Consider the following 18902-nt stretch of genomic DNA (forward strand, 5'->3'; position numbering starts at 1 on the left):
TCTAGGTATTTCCTGTGTGGCTTTAATTGATTCATCTTTGGGGCAGACCCCATCAGCAGAGATTACGTGTCCTAGGTAGCTCAATTCTTTACCAGCAAATTGTATATTTTTCTGTTTATTAAAATCTATTATTCCCCAATGCTCAACTTCTTAGTTAATATCAATTATGGTAATGCTTACCGAATTTTCATTTTAAAAAAAATTAAGATTTAAGAATTACAAAAACGTAATAAGTCCTTTAAATTATAGGGTTAGGTTTGATGAGGTCATTCTGATACATTTTGAAGCTTTACAGATCAGCTCTGGATAGGGAGTCCTCTCTGGCAGGGCAGAGCGGACCTGCATGAAATCTCACCATATCACGTGAGGGCAGCACTGAGCGGGTTTAGATGTGTAGCAGGGTAACTCCTGATGTCCTCGTGGACAGGCTTGACCTTGAGCAGGGTAGATCCTCTCCAGCTCTTGAGACAATTTAGTTCTTTCGAGCCATTAGCTGGACTGAATAATTTTTACTTAAAGCTTAAACAACGTGTGGTGAGACAGGAAGGAGTATTTTGACCTAATTGTCCTGTGATAATGTGTTGTCTTTTCTATTTTCTTCCCTTCACAGAGACCTGAGGACGTGAACATCAGAATTTCAGAATGGAGAAAAGGCGGGTTCCAAGACAAATAGGAGAAGTGCAGAGTTCACCTGAACCAGTAAGATCCACACTCCCTTCTTCTCCTATCCATAATGTGCCTTCTTCAAGAACCCAAACTGATGCTCAGAGGGACTGTGAGATGGAAGCGCTATCGGGGAACGCACCTAACATGATCCTTTTATCTATGTTGGAGCAGTTGGAAGCCAAAGTGGATAACTTGCAGAATACCCTAGAGGACGTGCCGTCAAGAGTCGCTGGGCTCATGGAGAAAATCTGGATAGCAAAGGGTCTAGATCACCTTGAAAATGGGGGGGTGTCTTTGGAGAGGGTCAGTCCAGTGGTGGTTAGAGATTGTTCTCTCAGCAGGTCTCCTCCGATCAATCTTTCAGTCAGGGCCAAGGAGGTGAACCCATGCCTTCAATCTACATCTTCACCTGGTCGTGATCCACAGCCGAATCAGTGTCTTCAACCTCTGTCTCCTCATGGGCATGAAGCAAAGCAGAGCCAGTGCCCCCAACCTCTGTCTCCGCATGGGCATGAACGAAAGCAGAGACAGTGCCCCCAACCTCTGTCTCCGGCTGGCCCTGGACCACAGCAGGACGGTACTGTCTCCAGGTGCCCTCCTCCGGATGTTCAAGTCATCCCAGGTGAGCCAAGCCTTCGTCTTCTGCCAGTGTTTGATGATGGGCAGGAACCACAGCAGGACCAGTGCATACAACTAGTTTTCCCAGTTGAACAGGAACAAGACGAGCATGTGAAGAAGGAACCATTGTATGCAGATAGTTGGGGCCCACAACAGAACGTCTGCCTGCAGCCACTGTTTCACGAGGGACATGAGCTACAGCAAATCCACTGCACACAACCAATGCTCCCAGATGGGGAGGGAACAAGTGAACTACTAAAGCAAGAGTTGTTGTGGTTTGATGGTGAGGGTAAACGGCAAAACGTCTGCAGACAACCAGCATTTCAAGAAGACCAGAGTCTGCAGCTCAACACATGCCTGCAGGTTCTTTCTGATGCACATGAATTGCATCAGAACTGCAAGACCGAACCAATGCACCTTGAGACACTCAGTCCAGATCGCGGCTATAAGCTAGAACCACCGAGTCCTGAGGACTACGATCAGAACTACAAGCAAGAACCACTGCACCCTGAGAACCGAGATGAGAACTCTGACCCACAAACCACATTTGCTGAAGCGCAGGGCCTATCTGGAGCCTCATCATTCCTGCCACAGAATGCTCCTGATACTGATGGAGCTATCGCTAGAGACCCACTGGATAGAGGAAATACAGACGCAGATGGATTGCTGCTCAAAGCCATCCCAGGTATTTGGTTCGTACTGAATTAACATCCAGACTGTTGAGTAATTTGTACAGTTCTGAGGGAATGTAGCATAAAATATTTCCAAAGTTGATGTTTCCATATTTTTAGTAAGACCTGCAGGGGGCCTAATCTGAGTTTTGTGGAGTGGCATCTTTGTGGGGGCCTTGAGTATGCCAGAAGAGGTTACGTACCTAGTATCTCCTTTATTTTCGCAAAGGAGTTTCTCCTACCCGTTATGTGATAGGCTAAGAATTGGGACTCTGCACATGAAAAATGACCTGAATTCTGGTCTGTGCATGAGACGCCCCATTTCGGGCTCAGGAACTCTGAGGAATTATGTTGCCGAATCTGTGATTTCAATCGAAGCTCCGCGATACTCACCATCCCCTAAGTGTGAGATGTAAGTGAGGTGTTATTCACCGAGAGTAACATTGCCCTTTTTTGTTGCTAGTGCACACTAAAGCAATTTTGAGATCGGGCTGGGTCTATGTGATGTTCGAGTGTTCAGAATATAAGAGGATTTCTGGGTCAGTCAGGGTCTGACCGTTAGAAGGGAAGGAAGGCAGTGTGAAGAGGACAAGTGATCTGTAATTCAGGTCTGTAGTGGTGGAATGGGTAGGGTAATACCCGCAGCACCCCTAAGACTTTGATAAGAAGTGGTCGTTTTTCTGACGTGTGTAGGTACATGTACATAGAACTAGGGGGGCTGCAGGTCAGAGAGGGCTGGCTGTATTATATCATACTACATCATGTAGAACAGCGTACAAGGTCAAGGGAGGTTCAAGATTAAGTGTGGTCTGTAGGGTTAGGTGCACAGTACAAGGTCGTCTGAATATCAAGCTGGGTTAGTTGTATTACAGTATACAGGATTGGGTGATATATTTTCTCCTGTTTATTTTATCTAATATGGGCCCCATTATAAGGCCTGCGTTGTGTCTCCATAATGTCTCCTGTTACATTTCCCTCAATTTTTTCTCCCCCTAAGTCAGCAATATCAGCAATTACAGAAACTCTGCTGGAGGGTGGGTGAAGTAAATGGTGATTGCTCTGAGATGTGTGGAATTACTGTGGAGATTTGGCATCTGGTTCCCCCAGTAATTCCAGTGTACTATGATTATATAAGATTATTGGCTCTGTGATCATGTCTGTGCGAACAATAGCTTTACAATATCATATGTATCTTTTTAAGCCAAATTATTCTTTCTTCCTATAGCTATTGTGTCTGAGGCCCTCTTAGACATTTCAGTGCACATTACAAGGACCAAATCATGCACATTTCTGCCTCTCGGCACAAAATGGTGCCATGCAGTGTGTTGCGATAAGCTGAAAGCATAGCCCTTGCAGCATCTTCCACTTTGATACCGGCCATGAAAAATCCTGATTGACCAATCTGTTCATCCTCTCTGCTTGGCCAGTACTCTGTGGGTGATGACGACTAGCACATTTATCTTGAAACCGGTTCCATCCAAATACTGCTTTATTTCCCTCAAGATAAATTGTTCACCATTATCCGATACCAATTCACACAGAAAAGCCTCACTTCCATGTAAAAATCATACTTTCATCCAATTTGCCATGTACTCCACAAGCACAATGGCAAATTTCTGATGCACAGGAAGCATCTGAAACAGACCTAAAAAATCATTACATTCATTGCCCCACAGGAAAACCCACTTCTGTCGTAAGCAGAACTCTGTATATCATCCTTTTTATCATTTTGCAAACAACTGGTAACTCTCTCTAATGAGTTTTTCCACATCCCGCTCCATGTCAGGCTACCAGTATTGCATTGTCAGTCATTTGCTGCTAGATATCACACCTAAATGTCCTTCACGGCTCACCTCAGACAGAATAAACTTGGCTATCGGTCTGCAGTTCACACAACAAATCGTTTTTCTTTTGGACATTCTTTCCTCATGAAATGAATCACTTTCAATAAAATAGAATCTTCATCCAATGTCTTTCTCTACTTTTACACACACACGCACACGCTCACGCTCACTCTCACTCTCATGCTCACGCGTACGCTCACTCTTACACTCACACTCACACTCACTCACTCACTCTCTACCCAGCACATACTTGCTGCAGTACATTCCACATCTTCGCAGTCATTCTCTTTGTTCTCATGTTCCACATCTTCCTGCCCTCAGGGCAGTTGAGGCAGGCAATCAGTATTTTTGTTCCTCTCTCCTGCAGTGTGTTCAACCTCAAAATGATGTTTCAAAAGTTTCAAACTTAACCTCACTAACCTGGCAGTAGCCTGCTGGTGTTCACATTATTACCATTCAAAAAAGGTTGATCATCAGTTCATATTCTGAACTTGGTCCCACATAAGGATGACTTAGCCAGGTCATTTATAGGTTTATTTCTGATCTAATGAGTGAATATTTGGCGGAGATCAGTTTTTGTCTGTCTCTGGATTAATCTGTTAGACATTTCCCTACTTCCGTTCCACAGCAGGGAAAGGTCATCTATATACCGGATCCAAATCAGCGTATGGTTTGTCATGTTTTCATTTTGTGATGTCCAGACCACCTGTTATGTGCCCGGGTTAGGCCCATGTAGCGAAGTGGCTCATTTCATATATCGTCCAATGTTTTACAGGGTCATTTCTGCTGTGACCTTTTGCACATATTTGCATGCATGATAATGTTGAATTTGTTTCTCTAAAACTACTTTGTTTACACATCTAGCTTCGCACAACATTGTCACGATGCCTTGAACACTAAGTACAAGGCCTCTTGACGCACTATGGACAAATGCCGTATCTTCATCCACAGGGTGACAGGGCTATCTACGTATCTATAACATTGTCTAACCTGTACGTACATCACAAGATGCTTTCTATTATAAATAATGAGCATCCCAATAGATTAATAGAGGAGGCGCTACAGCTGACACCCAGGGTCCGTGCGGGCTGAGACTTCACTATGCAGCGGGCTGGCATCTCCGTGGGGGGTGTTCAGTTTGTAACCAATTTGTGGCCTGCATTCTCTCCTGTCATGTCCCTTAGTGGGGATTCTTGGCTTCACACCCACACACACTCTAGGTACACGCAGAGTAGGAAGTGCATAGTAGGAGTACGCCGTGGCTAGGGCGACTGCCTCCGGAATCTGGGGATCACGGTTCGATCCCCGGCACCAGCGGCAGATTAGCCCAGCACCATGTGAATCCGGGCAATAGCTTGCTTAATCATCTTCGACGCCCCCCAGTGCCTATAGACCCTTACGGGTGATTGTGCGCTTTACAAATGTGGATTATATTATATTGCTGCCTTGCTTATATGCCTGCATATATACACGGTTTTTGTACCATGGTAGAACTATATCTACTATTTCCGTGCTTGTAATCACTTTCAGCTGCTTCGGTCTACTGATTATTGCAGCTTATGTATTCTATACAAGAATAACGTTGGTTCAATAAATATATTGAAAACGTCCCACTGTGTATTCTCTTAGAGCAAGTAAGCTTGAGTGACTGAGCGAAAGGTTCTGTTCTGTTTCCACGATCCCTGAGGGGTCAGGGTTGTCATGTTCAGTGGTTGCCAGAAACCATTTGCTTCCTGGTAAGGTTAGGGAGTCTTATGGTGGCACTGTGAGCTAGCTGGTCTCTAGGCCAACTCATCCTGGGGAGGTGCCCGGAGCCAGTCTAGGCACCTAATCCAAAGTTTATGTTGTCCAATAAACGCGCAAGTCCTACAGATTAGTGGGAAGTACACAACACACCTGTTCCTTCCACCAGACCACAAATACATTTGCAGAGCTGGGAGAGCACGTGCCCATTGCTGTCCCTGAGATTTGTCTGTAATATCTATCTTTAAATATGGAAATATTGTTATTTTGGCAAAAGTCATAGTCCCAAGCATCCATGTATAGTCAGTTGATATTGGTCTATTGCAAAAAGCATTTTGGTTGGCTCTTAGACCTCGCGTGTGTTGTACACATAATTAGCAAGATCACATCCTGGGTAATTGTCAAATATGATTGTCTCCTGTGTATATCTTTTGTAGAAAATTCTCTCTATCTATACAATATGATGGGAGGCTCTCCACAAGAATCAGCAATAAATGGTTTTAGTTTATTGCTGTACTTTCCGGTGAGCTATTGTTGGAGGGCGCTATACGCCCCCCTTGTTCTTGCATACATTTGTTAGAAGGTAAAAGCATGGTACAGTTGAGGGTAGTGTTTTACACAAATTAAAATGTTGCTATTCCCATTTCACAACAATCCGTATTCAATAATTATTGAAAAGCATTTTGTTCATAATTGCAAACAATCATTAAAACCACATTCTTGCCCCTTATCGGATGACATTGGTACTTATGTTGTCATTACGTAATGTCTTAATGGCCTCCCTTTGTCCATTACTCAAGTTGGATCGGATTCTTCCTTTCTTGCCTTGACTGATGAACAATTTATTTCAACAAGTCTTTGGCGACCAAGTCACTAAAGACATCCAGATTATCATGAGGCAAGGAGGAGTTATGTGTATCTTGCTCAAGAGGAGGCTCAAGCCGGACCCAGTCATGTTACATCAATAGACAATCTAGCCCACTCGAACTCCTTTTGCAACTAGCAAATTTCTCTGACAAATGCGAAAGAACTGATCAGACTTATAAAGAAACTAAAGTCCGAGGGAGCGGCCGGGCCAAACGGCATACCAAACGCAATTTTCAAGAACAATCCAGAGTTATGGTCGGAAACCCTTACCCCAGTTTTCAATGAGATTTTTTTTTTTTTTTTTTTTTTTTAAACCTTTATTTGACATTTTCAACCAGATACAAACACGGGCCTACAACCCCCAGGGCTGGCCGCTAAGCAATTGCAACACAATACAACGATAAAAACTTCAAACCCAGCCTCCCGGGGAGTATAGTTGCTACATCCACAATGCGTACTGGTTGGAAGACATATCAAATTGGGAACAGGATACAAAAGGTTTCATTTTATAATATAAGATAGAAGGATCAGGTGCCATACAATGTCTCAAGCTATGAAGAGGGGGCGAGCGAAATAGCAGTGTGTCCACAGTTAATTCGTTTCCATGGAAGTCAGTGGCGTTTAAGCAGACGACACCCGGATAAACAAGCATACTATTACGGTTCGCGCCAACATTTATGCCCGCCCCGTGGCCTCGAAACATCGCGAGAGTTGAGACACAGATGTGAAAGCAGAGGTGGACCAAACAATGAACCCACTACACTGACCCGGAAAAGAGAAAAGAAAAGGCCAAAGAAAGATTAGAAGAGAAAAAAGGCCATAGAAACAAAGAAAAAACAAAACTCCCAGCCCCCCACCCTGCACCCCTGCAGATGACTACGGCCTACCCCCCTAGCAGCGTGCCTGTCGCCCAAGAACCGAAACCCGAAATATAGAAGAAACAGGGAAAAAAGGAAAAGAAAGTAAACCCCACCCGAAGAAGGGAAATGGAGGAGGGCTTTATTCAACGCACTCCCGATCTCTCGCCCCCGTCCGAACCAACCCCGCCCCGGACTCTGTTAATTCAATAAAACAATCCCGTTAACCAAATACCACAATGAACAACCCAGACAACAATCTCAGCCTTGGCCCCGTCGATTAAATTCGCTGAGTCCGTCATGGGAAGAAAGCCCCGTCCTCAAAATGTCGAAAGGTACACAGAAGTCGGCAGAACATGGGTCCACAGATGAAAAAAGAACGGCAGGTCCCAAATTAGTCGGCTGGTACCAACAATGCCCCTCCCCGTCTCCGAAGCCAGGCTTTATCCCATCCGCCATCTTGATAGACCGACTGGGGAGGGGGGTCGACACAGTCCAAAACAGTTCACAGTACCAATTAAAAGGAACCGAAGTAGGGACAGCATGTAAATGTTCCGACAGTTGCAAAACCGGGGATTCCAACAGATTAATTGAGTCACCAAGCACAGTACTTTCGGGTAGCTCCACTACGATAGGGGCAAATACAGCTTACAGCGCCGGGTCTAAGTACGCCACCGGGGCGGCAATCGAAAGGCGAGCTGGCCGCCGGGTCTCGGGTGTCAAGTCAGGATCCGGTCTCAATCCTTTGATTCCATCCGCCGCCAACAACAGGCTGCAGGTCCGAGCTTTAACAGTCTCCTGAAGTGCCACGAGGGCCTCCAGCACCATCCGCAATGACGGGCCACTTTGAGCCTGCTCCGTCAGCCTCCATTTTTCCTCAGGCATGGTGTTCCCCATGGAGAGGCGCCTTCTCCGGGGGAAGATTAGGCGGAGCAGGAATGAGCCATGAGGGACAGACTGTTAGCGTGCAGTAGCGTGTAGTGAGATTCCAACCCAAGGGGCACCGGCGATATGAATGTCGGACCCCCGGTCCGGGACCCCCGCAACACAGCACCGTGCGTCACTCGTCACCTCACCTCCTATAAAGCACCAGGCAGCAGATGGTAGCAGAGCAATCCCAAAATTCCGAATGATCCAGAGACCGGACCCAACCTCATTCAACAGTCCGTTGTTGTTCAACTCGGACCCGGCTAGGCCAGCACTCGAGACCCCGGCTTCTCGGCAGGGTTAGGCCTCAAATTGGTCCTCGACGTTACTCCGCTCCACGATGTCGGAGAAACTCCGGGATCACATCATCGGAGTGCAAATCAGGTCACACACACGGATCCGGGGCAGGAAATCAGGATCGGTGACAGGATAGTAGAGCGTAGGACGGAGGTCAGCGGAGCTGGGAGACTATGCGGCCATCTTGGTTGGTGTCGTTCGTTTTCAATGAGATTCACGCACATTCTAATATCACAGTTTCCTGGAGGGGGTCTGTCATTCACCCCATATATAACAAGCATTTACAATGCAATAGGTCTCGGGTTAATTAAGTTTGAGCTATTGGCATTGCTAAATATTGCAACACCAACTGCAACAAAAGCTATTGTTGTTGCATTATTTAGCAATGCCAATAGCTCAAACTTTAATAATGCGAGACCTATTGCATTGCAAATGCTTGTTTTCCTGGTTGTTGGTACCTGTGGTGGGGCACTACGTGCGTCTATGCGCTGTACAGCAGAACACAGTTCTCAAGAAGTGTATAGTGCCCCACGCTGGTATACCCCAAGACACTACGAAGACCAGTCCGATGCTGGCGTGGGGGGGATGGAAGGAGGGTGGGAGATCGGGGGGTGGGGGGGTGAAAAGTTATCGCCGTTCCAGATGAGGGGGCTGTGGCTGTGTGTGGTGGGGTCGAGCTGTGGCTGTGTGATGGGGTCGGGCACGTCAGGGGTGGATGTATGTATGTGGTGCGTGAGTTCATTCAGCGAGGATCAGTGTGGGCTTCATGGCATAGGTGGACTCTGCCTAATCTCGCTGCACGGACCTCTGACCTCCCTGGACCTAGCCTGCTGAGAGTCGCCACGTCTCGCCGGACCCGCTTCGCGGCTTACAGCGGCTAATCATCACAAGGGGCTACACCTGGTGAGCGAAAGACCGGCAGGGCTGCGAGGGTAGAGCGGAGGACTCCACGGACCAGGAGTCCCCGCGCGCCCGATCACAGCTGAGCTCCTCTCCCTGCCGGCCCCGCCCCCAAGGATCACTCTGCAAATCCATAAAGAGGAGGCACTAGCCCCGCTGCGCGGGAGTGCGCGGGAGGGCGCCGGGAGAAGCCCGGGACAAGGGCGGGACCGTCTGTGGCCGTCCGGGGCCGAAGGAGGCCGGGCCGGGCCCATTCTCTTGATCCCACTCTCCAATACAAGTAAGGCAATGCCCTCGCCACCATCACGAGAAACCCCATCAAGGGATGGGGCCTCCAGTACAGGGACTCTGGACAATTATTTTAAATCCGCTAAGGGAGACGCGGGCAAGGAAAGCTCACTAGAGAAACGTAGGGCGGAGCGCAGGCGCTCCATTGAATCCATGAAAAACAGACCATTGACTGATATCATCCCTTACCCTAGTTCCCAAGAGGAAGGCACGCCCCCCAGCAGCCTAATTAACCCGACACTCGAGGACTTCCCCCTCTTACTAAGGGAAATTCCCTCCACTCCAGGGAGAGTGCCCGGAAAAAACGCAGAGCCAGCCCCCCAAGAGTCATCTCTTACCCCTGTCAACCTGGTAACCCAAACTCCCCCTATGCAAATAGCGAAGAAGAGTAAGTCCAAACTAAATGTAGTGGTAGAGTTGCATAGGCCCCCACCCAGTAAACGCGCCCGGAAATCAGTCGGGGGACGGGGGAAATCCAAAATATCACATCTTGACTTTGGCAAGAAACACACTAACAGCCTTCTACCGGGGAAGCCTATGGAGATAGTGCCCACCACTCCATTCCCCAAGCCTCCAAGCCCCAGTATAATTGTTACCACCAAAGAACCAGAGGCTATTTTATCGAATTTAACCCTTCCACTCACTGCCACAGGGAGCATCGAATTCCTACTCCGCTCCCTCCTGCAGCCCATAAGCGATAGTCTGAAAAAAGTTGAGATTAGGCTCACCTTATTAGAAACATCTCTTACTACTTTGAACACTCTAGTAAGTAAGCAGACAAAGCTAGCGGGAACCTATCCTTCTGCTGGGGACCCCTCAAAAGTAGAAGCTGTAATAAATGCCAATAAAGCCCCCCCCCCGGAACCCGCCATCTGCCCCTCCTCTGCAACCCCTTATGGCCATCCCACTCCTGGCACGGCACAACAACCAAAGCAATAGACCTACTCAACCACCAGACCATGCCCCCCCATAGCTCTCAAACGGAGACTACTGGAATAGACCAAGAACAGGTTAACGCCCCCCCACACTCTCCGGTCTGGCCAACCCCTAGACCACGGAGGCCAGACCTCCCGCCAGAAGCCAATAGATTAATGGTGGTCTTAGCAGGTGCCCCCCATTTAAGATCAGGGGAAAATGAGGATTACCAATCCCTCAAGAAAAAGGTCATCAAATGGCTTAATTGGAATCGACCCCTACCATCCCATTTTAACAAAGAGATCATTATGGTGAGAAGGGTCCCTTGGTTAGGGAAGACCAGGAAAACCATAGTTGGGGACTGCATTCTGGTAACTTTTAAGACCCGGGCACTGTTTGGCATATCTGTGGAGGAGTGAACAGATCCCTGGATTCTACCATACAGACCCTCCCAGTATCTTTCTTCTTCCTCCCCCACTCGCAGGCACCAGGTTCCATCGCATGATGATTGGACAAGGGTGGAACACAGACGTAGACATAAAGGCTATGCACAACGCCCGCATTTCCAACCGCCGGACACACCCTTTTGCCAATTTAATCGTTTTAATTGTCTGAATGGTTTGGACGGGGTCGACTGACTTACTGTTTGCAAGCCAGCGACCGGGGATAATGGCTCCTGCGGACTCTTGGAACTGCCTATTGTGTCCCCTGGCACAATCCTTGGCCCATTGAACGATCTAGCGGCTTCTGACTACGGCACATTCGAATCTTTTCATCTAGCCACTGATAGTGTAGCCGTAGATGAGGGGACAACCACGGTCCCTTTTATTGCGGACAATGGTGAGCCTAGATCCCCTGTGCCATATACATCTCCTGCTGCCCTTGCCCTAGGCCCTGCAACAGAAGTGGGGCCTGGAATCATCTCCTCTAACCCCTACGGTATGGCAACCGCCACCTCCGAACACTTGAAGCTAATCTCCTGGAACATCGCGGGATTGGCCAACAAATTGGAAGAGCCGGACTGGGCAAAGTACATAGAGACTGGCGACATATGTATGTTCCAAGAAACCTGGGCCAGAGAGGATTACGGACACCAAGGCTACTCATAATTTTTCATCCCAGCAAGGTGGGAAGGCAAAGGCCGCCCATCAGGGGGGCTTACGACGTGGGTCGCAGCTCATTTGGGCTGTGTGGCCACACGGCTGCCACTCAACTCTGATGATATCATTGTGGTCTCACTAACATGGCCAAACAAAGCTAATCTTCTGCTGGTTAACATCTACTCCAGGCCGATGGGAATGGCAAAGGAATCACCAACCATTGATGAACTTTCGAATTTTTTATCTGAACTGCCGACTGATTCATACTATGTGGTGGGTGGGGACTTTAACTCTCATTTCGAGCCACTCCCCGGCCTTCTTGAAGGTTTTTTATCGGAAGAAGAGGCTAGGTGGGCAGTACCATGGGTGGAAGCTCCACCCCCGAAAGCCTGGACCCCACTGGCACTGCAAATCACTGCCCTCACTCTAAGGTTCGGACTCAGAGCCTGTAATGGGCGAATGAAATCCGACATACCCAGCAAAAATACTTACAATAGACGGGGGAGAGAGTCTCATTTGGACTACGTCTTGGTCCAAATAGCGAGGTGGCCGACAATACAGGATTTCAGGGTGACGGACAGGACGGACAGTGATCATAACGCCCTTGAGCTAGACCTTGTCCACCCAGGCCCCCAGGCTCCAGTGTCTTATGAGGAAGGGAATAACCCCACGCTCCTCCTGGACAACAGTAGGAGAAGAATCAGGTGGGAGCATATGGTTACAAATAAGGATAAACTCCCTCTGCTTTATGCGGAGATTACTCCCATCTTGGAAATCGTTGGGAGCCTTGACATTGAGGCAAACAATAGAGAAGCAAAGAGCAAACTGTTTGACGCCCACGAGGAACTTATAAAAGTTGCAGCACCCCATTTCACTCGTAGCTCACGAAAGCCAAGGGAGAGGTGCCAAGGTAAAACACAGTGGTACAATGCAGCATGTAGACGGGCCAAAACAGAACTTCTTGGAGTAATCAAGGAGGGCATAGGAGGGGAACGCCTTAAACACAGCAGGCAAGCCTACAAGAAGCTTCTTGTTCAGGCCAAAGTAGAATGGGAGGAAAACCAGTGGGAAGAACTCACAAAGGCCTTAGCAATCCAAGATCAACGCCTGTTCTGGAGGACCGTGAATGGGGGATCAGGGAGTCTTCATTCGGCAGTAGAGCCCAATATAGCTCCTGGAGTGTGGCAGGCCCACTTTCAGTCCCTATACAGCTCTGAGCCTGGAGAACTCCCTGCTCCTATTGAACTGGAGAGGCCGGGCTCCCGAGGGGATCCAATAACATTAGGTGAGGTTACTGCTGCTATTTCAGGTCTGGCTTCGGGGAAGGCGCCTGGACTGGATGGGCTACCGGGAGACCTGTTTAAACAGGAGCCCACCGTCTGGGCGCCTTACCTCGCTGCTCTTTTTAACAGTGTCCTCGGTGGGATGGAAATCCCTAGTACTTGGCAGGGGGCTGAGGTGGTCCCTATCTTTAAAAAGGGATCCCCTCTCCTCCCAGCCAACTACAGACCGATTAGCCTGATAGATGTAGCACAGAAGCTGTTCGGCAGGGTTCTGCTGAACAGGCTTCAGGATTGGATGGAGGAGGTGGGCGCCCTCAGTCCCTATCAGGCAGGATTCAGGAAGGGGGTATCCACAGTGGACCAGGTTTTTAGACTGAATCGGGTCTACTGGAGGACAGCGAAGTTCGAGGGCGGCAGTTTGTACACAATTTTCGTGGACCTACGGGCCGCCTTCGACCTGGTGCCCAGGGGGAAACTTTGGAGCGTCTTGGCAGGGATGGGTGTGCCCCCAGATATCCTACTGACCTTGCAGAGGCTGCACCACAATAATTACGCCCGTGTGAGGTGCGGGAGGTCGGGGGAACTGACTGACAGATTCCCCGTTGGCAGAGGGGTAAGACAGGGCTGCGTGCTGGCGCCGACCCTGTTTTGCCTCTTCGTCAACGGGGTAATCGCCCATCTTAATGCCACTGATTACACAGACGCTCCCAAACTAAATGGCAACAGGGTGCCCGCAATAATGTTTGCGGATGACACACTGTTGCTATCTAAAACACCCATGGGCATACAAAGGATACTTGATGCCTTTGTGGCTTTCTGCCTGGATAGAGGGCTAGAAATCAATGCCACAAAAGAAAGAGTAGCCACTTTTGAATATCTTGGTGTGACGCTCAACGAAACTATGACCTGGGGACCCCACCAGAGTAGGGCCAACCTTAAATTAATACAAACTACCGGGGGTATTTCCCGGATGATGACTGGCTCGTCCTACCGCCCATTGGGGGCCTTAATCCAGATATATAAGGCCCAGGCAGGGGGGCGATCATGTACGGGGCTGAACTGTGGGCCACATGCCATGCCGGAACCTGTCTTCTACAGAAAACAAGTTCATAAGACAGATAGCCGCACTTCCCCCTAGCACTCCACTCCTTCCATTGAGGCTTGACCTAGGGCTACGACCACTTGCTGATGAGATAAGCTTGAGACCCATTGCCTTTTGGCGTAGGCTATGGAGCAGCAATGACCTCGCCGACTATAGGGCGGAACTGGTCGAACTACTAAACCACCCTAAGGCGCTTAGTATTCCCTGGGTCCAAAACATCCAAGCTATTTGCACGGATCTGGGGCTCCCTGAATTGTGGACTGAGCCGGCAAACGTAGCACCAAGAATCTCCAAGAGATCCCTGGCGAATCTGTATCATGAACACAAAAGGGCAAGGGCCCAAGCTACCCAGACAGAGGGGTCCCTATCATCCGTGTTCCTGCAAAGCAAGGATCTCTATAGATTTGAGAAGGCTTTGGATCCTATATATCCCACACTTACTAGGAAGTTATTCCTCCAATGGAGATACGGTACATTGCCCTTTCGGTCCTTCACAAGTTCCTGGTCACAGGCCCCCTCCACAAAGCACTGCCCTCTCTGTGATGATAAAGAGGAAAATGACTTGCATGTGGTCTTTTTCTGCCCAGCCTACAAGGCAGCCAGAAAACATTGGCTCCTTCCCCTCATTAAGAATTGGGGTGGCAGGGAATACGCACCTATGTACAGGATTTTAAAATCTGATGTTTCTGGCCCAACTGTTTTTGCACTTTCCAAATGCTTTACTAATGTTTGGTACACGCGCAATCGCTTTTAAAAAAATGCTGGGTAGACCCTAGAAATGCTTCACCTCTTATAAACTGCTCTTATGTCTGTGTTTTTTTTTTAACTCATGTATTGATGTTTTATCAGATTTTGACAGAGTTTCATGTGATTTTATTTGTAATGTGTATCTTTTATGACCGAATGGTCGAAATAAAGATTGAAAATGAATGAATGTATAGGGAGGGCATGCAAAGGTGGTGACATTCAAAATGGATGAGGGACATCCCGGGGGCTGGCGGGAAGGGTTGGCTTTCTTGTGTTCGGCCTTTTCATGCCTGGTCTGAGCTGATATGTTTCCGTCTTGTAAAGAGCGCTCACGCAGCGGTGATGCACCCCTGAAAGAGACCAGAAAGGCAGGGGGTGTGTTCATGTGCTGGTGTGAACACCCCTCTAAGAGGTTGTGGGGTTCAGTGCTACAAGCAATGGGCTGAGGGGAGCTGTACCCCTAAGTTTGAATGCTGCCTTGTTGCTATATTCCACAAGAGTGGAATTTGAGACCTCAGGACAAAAATTTATATTTTAATTAACATTGCAACGCAATGCCTCGAAATGGGAAAGTATGAAGTCTGGCGGTGCAGCTACGTCACCAGCTAACGCCGCTTCCGGTCACACATTCTACGATGCTTGCAGCGCCTCGCGGTCTGTCACCCACTTCCACAGACGGGTATTCTGTGTGTCTCCTCCTCAGTTTCCAGCCGGTACATCTTACACGCCTACGAGCAGTGAGCGCGCCGCTTCTGAGCGCCCTTGTAGCGCTGGTCTCCACCTCCGGGGGAAGAGCTGGGTCCGATCCTCTGCTTCGCTACACCCGCCACTCCAGACCCGTGCCAAACAATTTTTATTTATTTCTGTATTTATTTATTTTATGCGTTTTTATATAGCGCAGACTTCACCCAAATGTGTCAGGGCACTTCACATTAGGAACAGAACTGATACATGAAGGAGAAACATTACAAGTTTACAAATTAAATAAAAAAGCCAACGTTAAGTTACATGAGGCAACAAGTCAAATACCGCTGCTTCCTGAAATAAAGCCTGCCTGTTTATCAGCGCCGCGCGCCCCTCTGCAGACTTCCCCTGCATTCCAAAGTCAGTCACGTGAACTCTGAGGCGCGCAACGCGATCCGATTCTTTCTGCGATGCTGAAAACAGCAGAAGTTCACGCGTGCAACGTTATCCTATGCCAAAGTGATGCGCGTGGCCAGCTCTTGTCTCCACTTTCCTCTCGTTACCGACTGAGCCGACAGCTATAGTTCTCTGTCGAGAACGTGCTTTGCGCGTTTAGCTGAGACCTAAAAAGGGAGATCACGGCAAACCAGGGAACTATAGACTAATCTCATTGATTGACGTGGAAGCAAAATTATACGCCTCGTGCCTACTGAACCATCTGCAAGGCTGGATGGAGGAAAGCAAAATTATCCCCAAATTTCAAACAGGATTGAGGAAAGGCATGGGCACCCAATCGAATCTTGCAACTCTAGCCCTCTTGACGGAACAGGCACAAAGAAGGAAAGCACGCCTCTTCGCCTATTTCGTGGATATAACAGCCGCATTTGACAGAGTGAGCCGGAATCATTTATGGAGCAAACTCAAAGGGTGGGGCCTACCAAATGTACTCCTCACCCCCATCATAACCTTGTGTACTGACACCTGGACAAGAGTCAAGTTGAGAAATGGGTCGAGTACCACCGCCAGCATTTTTACACAAAGCGGTCTGAAGCAAGGCTGTGTCTTGGCCCCAAGCCTTTTTAATCTGTATCTATCGGATATTGCTCGACACTTTGAAAACCCAGACTGCCACCCCCCAATACGCAGACGACATAGTCTTGCTAAGTCAAACCCCAGTGGGGCTACAAAGATCAATAAATAACCTGGCATCCTACTTGGATTCGGAACAACTAGAGATAAATAAAGACAAAACAAAAGTCGTTCGCCTACTTGACAGTAGGAAACTAAAGTTCAAATGGATGGTGAAGGGGTTTCATGTAGAAGAAAACAGCTCATACAAATATCTGGGTGTAATAATCGGGCAGGGCTTAAGTCATAAAGAACACAAACTGGCCCTTAGAGCAAAGACCCAGTCCCTGATTTATGCCTACAGAGCACTGCGTAGAAAATTGGACTGCCCAAACCTTTCTCATCTGCTAAAAGTTATGGCCGCCCAAATCCATCCAAGATTGTCCTATGGCTCGGTCCCCTGGTGTGGCAAAGATTCGCATTTACAGAATGAATTGCTGTCAAAAATCTACAAATCGGTTTATGATCTGCTGAAAAGCGCCTCGCCTGCCCAGGTAAGACTGGAATTTGGGCTCCAGGATCATAAATACAGGGGAATGAGCAACTTCACTAAATTCTGCCATACCCTCCGGTCATCCGAAGCGGACTCTCTAAATAGACTCTGTTGGGACGAAGTAAGGTCACAGAAGGAGCAAGAAATTCCAAACTCTTGGGGGAGTTTCCTGAGCACATCCTTGGCCACGTTGGAATTGCAACCAGCATGGGATACCACGATGGATAGAGTTTCTTTTAACAAACTTGCGAAAGTCGCAAGTAAAAAGAAATCCTTACTGGAAGATAAATTGGCGCTCACAAAGAGGCGGCACGGATGGTCAGTTATAAAATCATATAGGACATCAAAGCCACAAGCCTACTTATCTGCTCATTTTAGTTCTCATTTAAAGATGTGCTTCTTAAAGTTCAGGATGGGGGCGCATGTCTCCAAGGACTTATCCCCCTCATGGGTAACAGGTTTTAATTCAGAAGGTTGTCGATTGTGCGGATTCCAAAAAGAAACCTTGACTCATTTGTTGTGTGCCTGTCCAGCCATGTTAAGCCAAAGGAGATGGTACCTAAAGGCGATTTTTATTACCTTGAATATTCGATCTAGTAGACAAGCAGTGATAAGCTGGCTGGAGGGCTCGACATGCATCCTGGCTTGCCGAGGAGTCAAGTATATGAAACTTGTCAACAATTGCCTATTGCAAGCGGATGATGACTAATTATAATGGCTTGTAATACATCCTCACACCCTTATTTGGGGGTACATATTTTATTTTTCTTGCAACTTGATTTTAACATAGTTTTAGCATGATTTTACAATATTAGAATTGTATACACTTGAAATGTATGGCAGACAGAGCACAGATGTAATATGATCGCTCGCATAATGAGAATCCTAGCTGCCTGTATAGATGCACTTTATTTACATTTTGTCGGGGGGGATTTTGTGATGATTTTAATTAATCAAGCAATAAACTTTAAACTTGAAACTTTAAACTTGTATCTTGCTTTTTGCAGCAAGTTAGGCTTCCCTGATCTATCTGTGCCCCATTTCCGAGCAACGCTTCCCGCTCTTTCGTTGCACATATATTTCTATTATCCAGACCAGCCAATGTCATGAAGTATCAGCGTCTCTTGAACACAAGTCATGTTTTCTGTATTGGGCTCCCCCTATTCTCATGTTCATTGGCTTGGGTCTGATTTTATGTTGATATCTTAGAAACGAAAATATGTCAATTCTACATGAATTGTAATCTAAGTCCCTACTGGGGCAGAAATATAAGCCAAGGTTATGGATATTTAGTTCATCCATTGTCAGTTAATGTTGTGATGAGTTAATAATGGAGAATTAATTCATATCTCGCCTTGCTCTATCACCTTTCTCTTCCTATGGGATGAGTTATCTTTTTGTCTTCCATTTGCTCTTTCCTGTCTTTCTCTTCCTCTGTTTGTGCCTCTTGCTTTTGTTTTTCCTTTTTTATAATATTCCATTGCCCGTCCTTGTCTCAATAAACCGTACCCAGGGAAAAAAGTGTCAAGAAGGTTTTTTTCCTAGGTAGTTGCTAGCAGAGTCGTCTAAGTCACCTTCTGAGCTTGATTCCTCTATCAGAAGTTCATGTTGTCTTTGTGTCAATCAAATTTTGACTGCTCTCCTTACTTATTCGTATCATCTTGCAAAGTTTAAGACTCTTCCAGTACAGTAGTCTTGCTTTTCCCTTTAGAATTTCCTCTTTTGTAGCTATTACCTCTAACTTATCACTTGTTCATCATTCTCGTTGTCCT

General features: G+C 47.5%; 1 protein-coding gene across 1 annotated transcript in view; it reads left to right on the plus strand.

Moving 5' to 3' along the window:
* The first annotated feature begins 642 nt into the window (after positions 1-642).
* LOC147736775 (uncharacterized) overlaps positions 643-18902 on the plus strand; it is a 105633-nt gene continuing 87373 nt past the window's right edge. The window contains exon 1 of the mRNA XM_086953491.1: positions 643-1969. Within this exon, the coding sequence (XP_086809617.1) occupies positions 643-1969 (1327 nt within the window). The remainder of the gene's footprint in view (positions 1970-18902) is intronic.

Source organism: Lissotriton vulgaris, chromosome 1_2 (genome assembly GCF_964263255.1).
Source record: "Lissotriton vulgaris chromosome 1_2, aLisVul1.2, whole genome shotgun sequence".
Lineage (NCBI taxonomy): Eukaryota > Metazoa > Chordata > Amphibia > Caudata > Salamandridae > Lissotriton > Lissotriton vulgaris.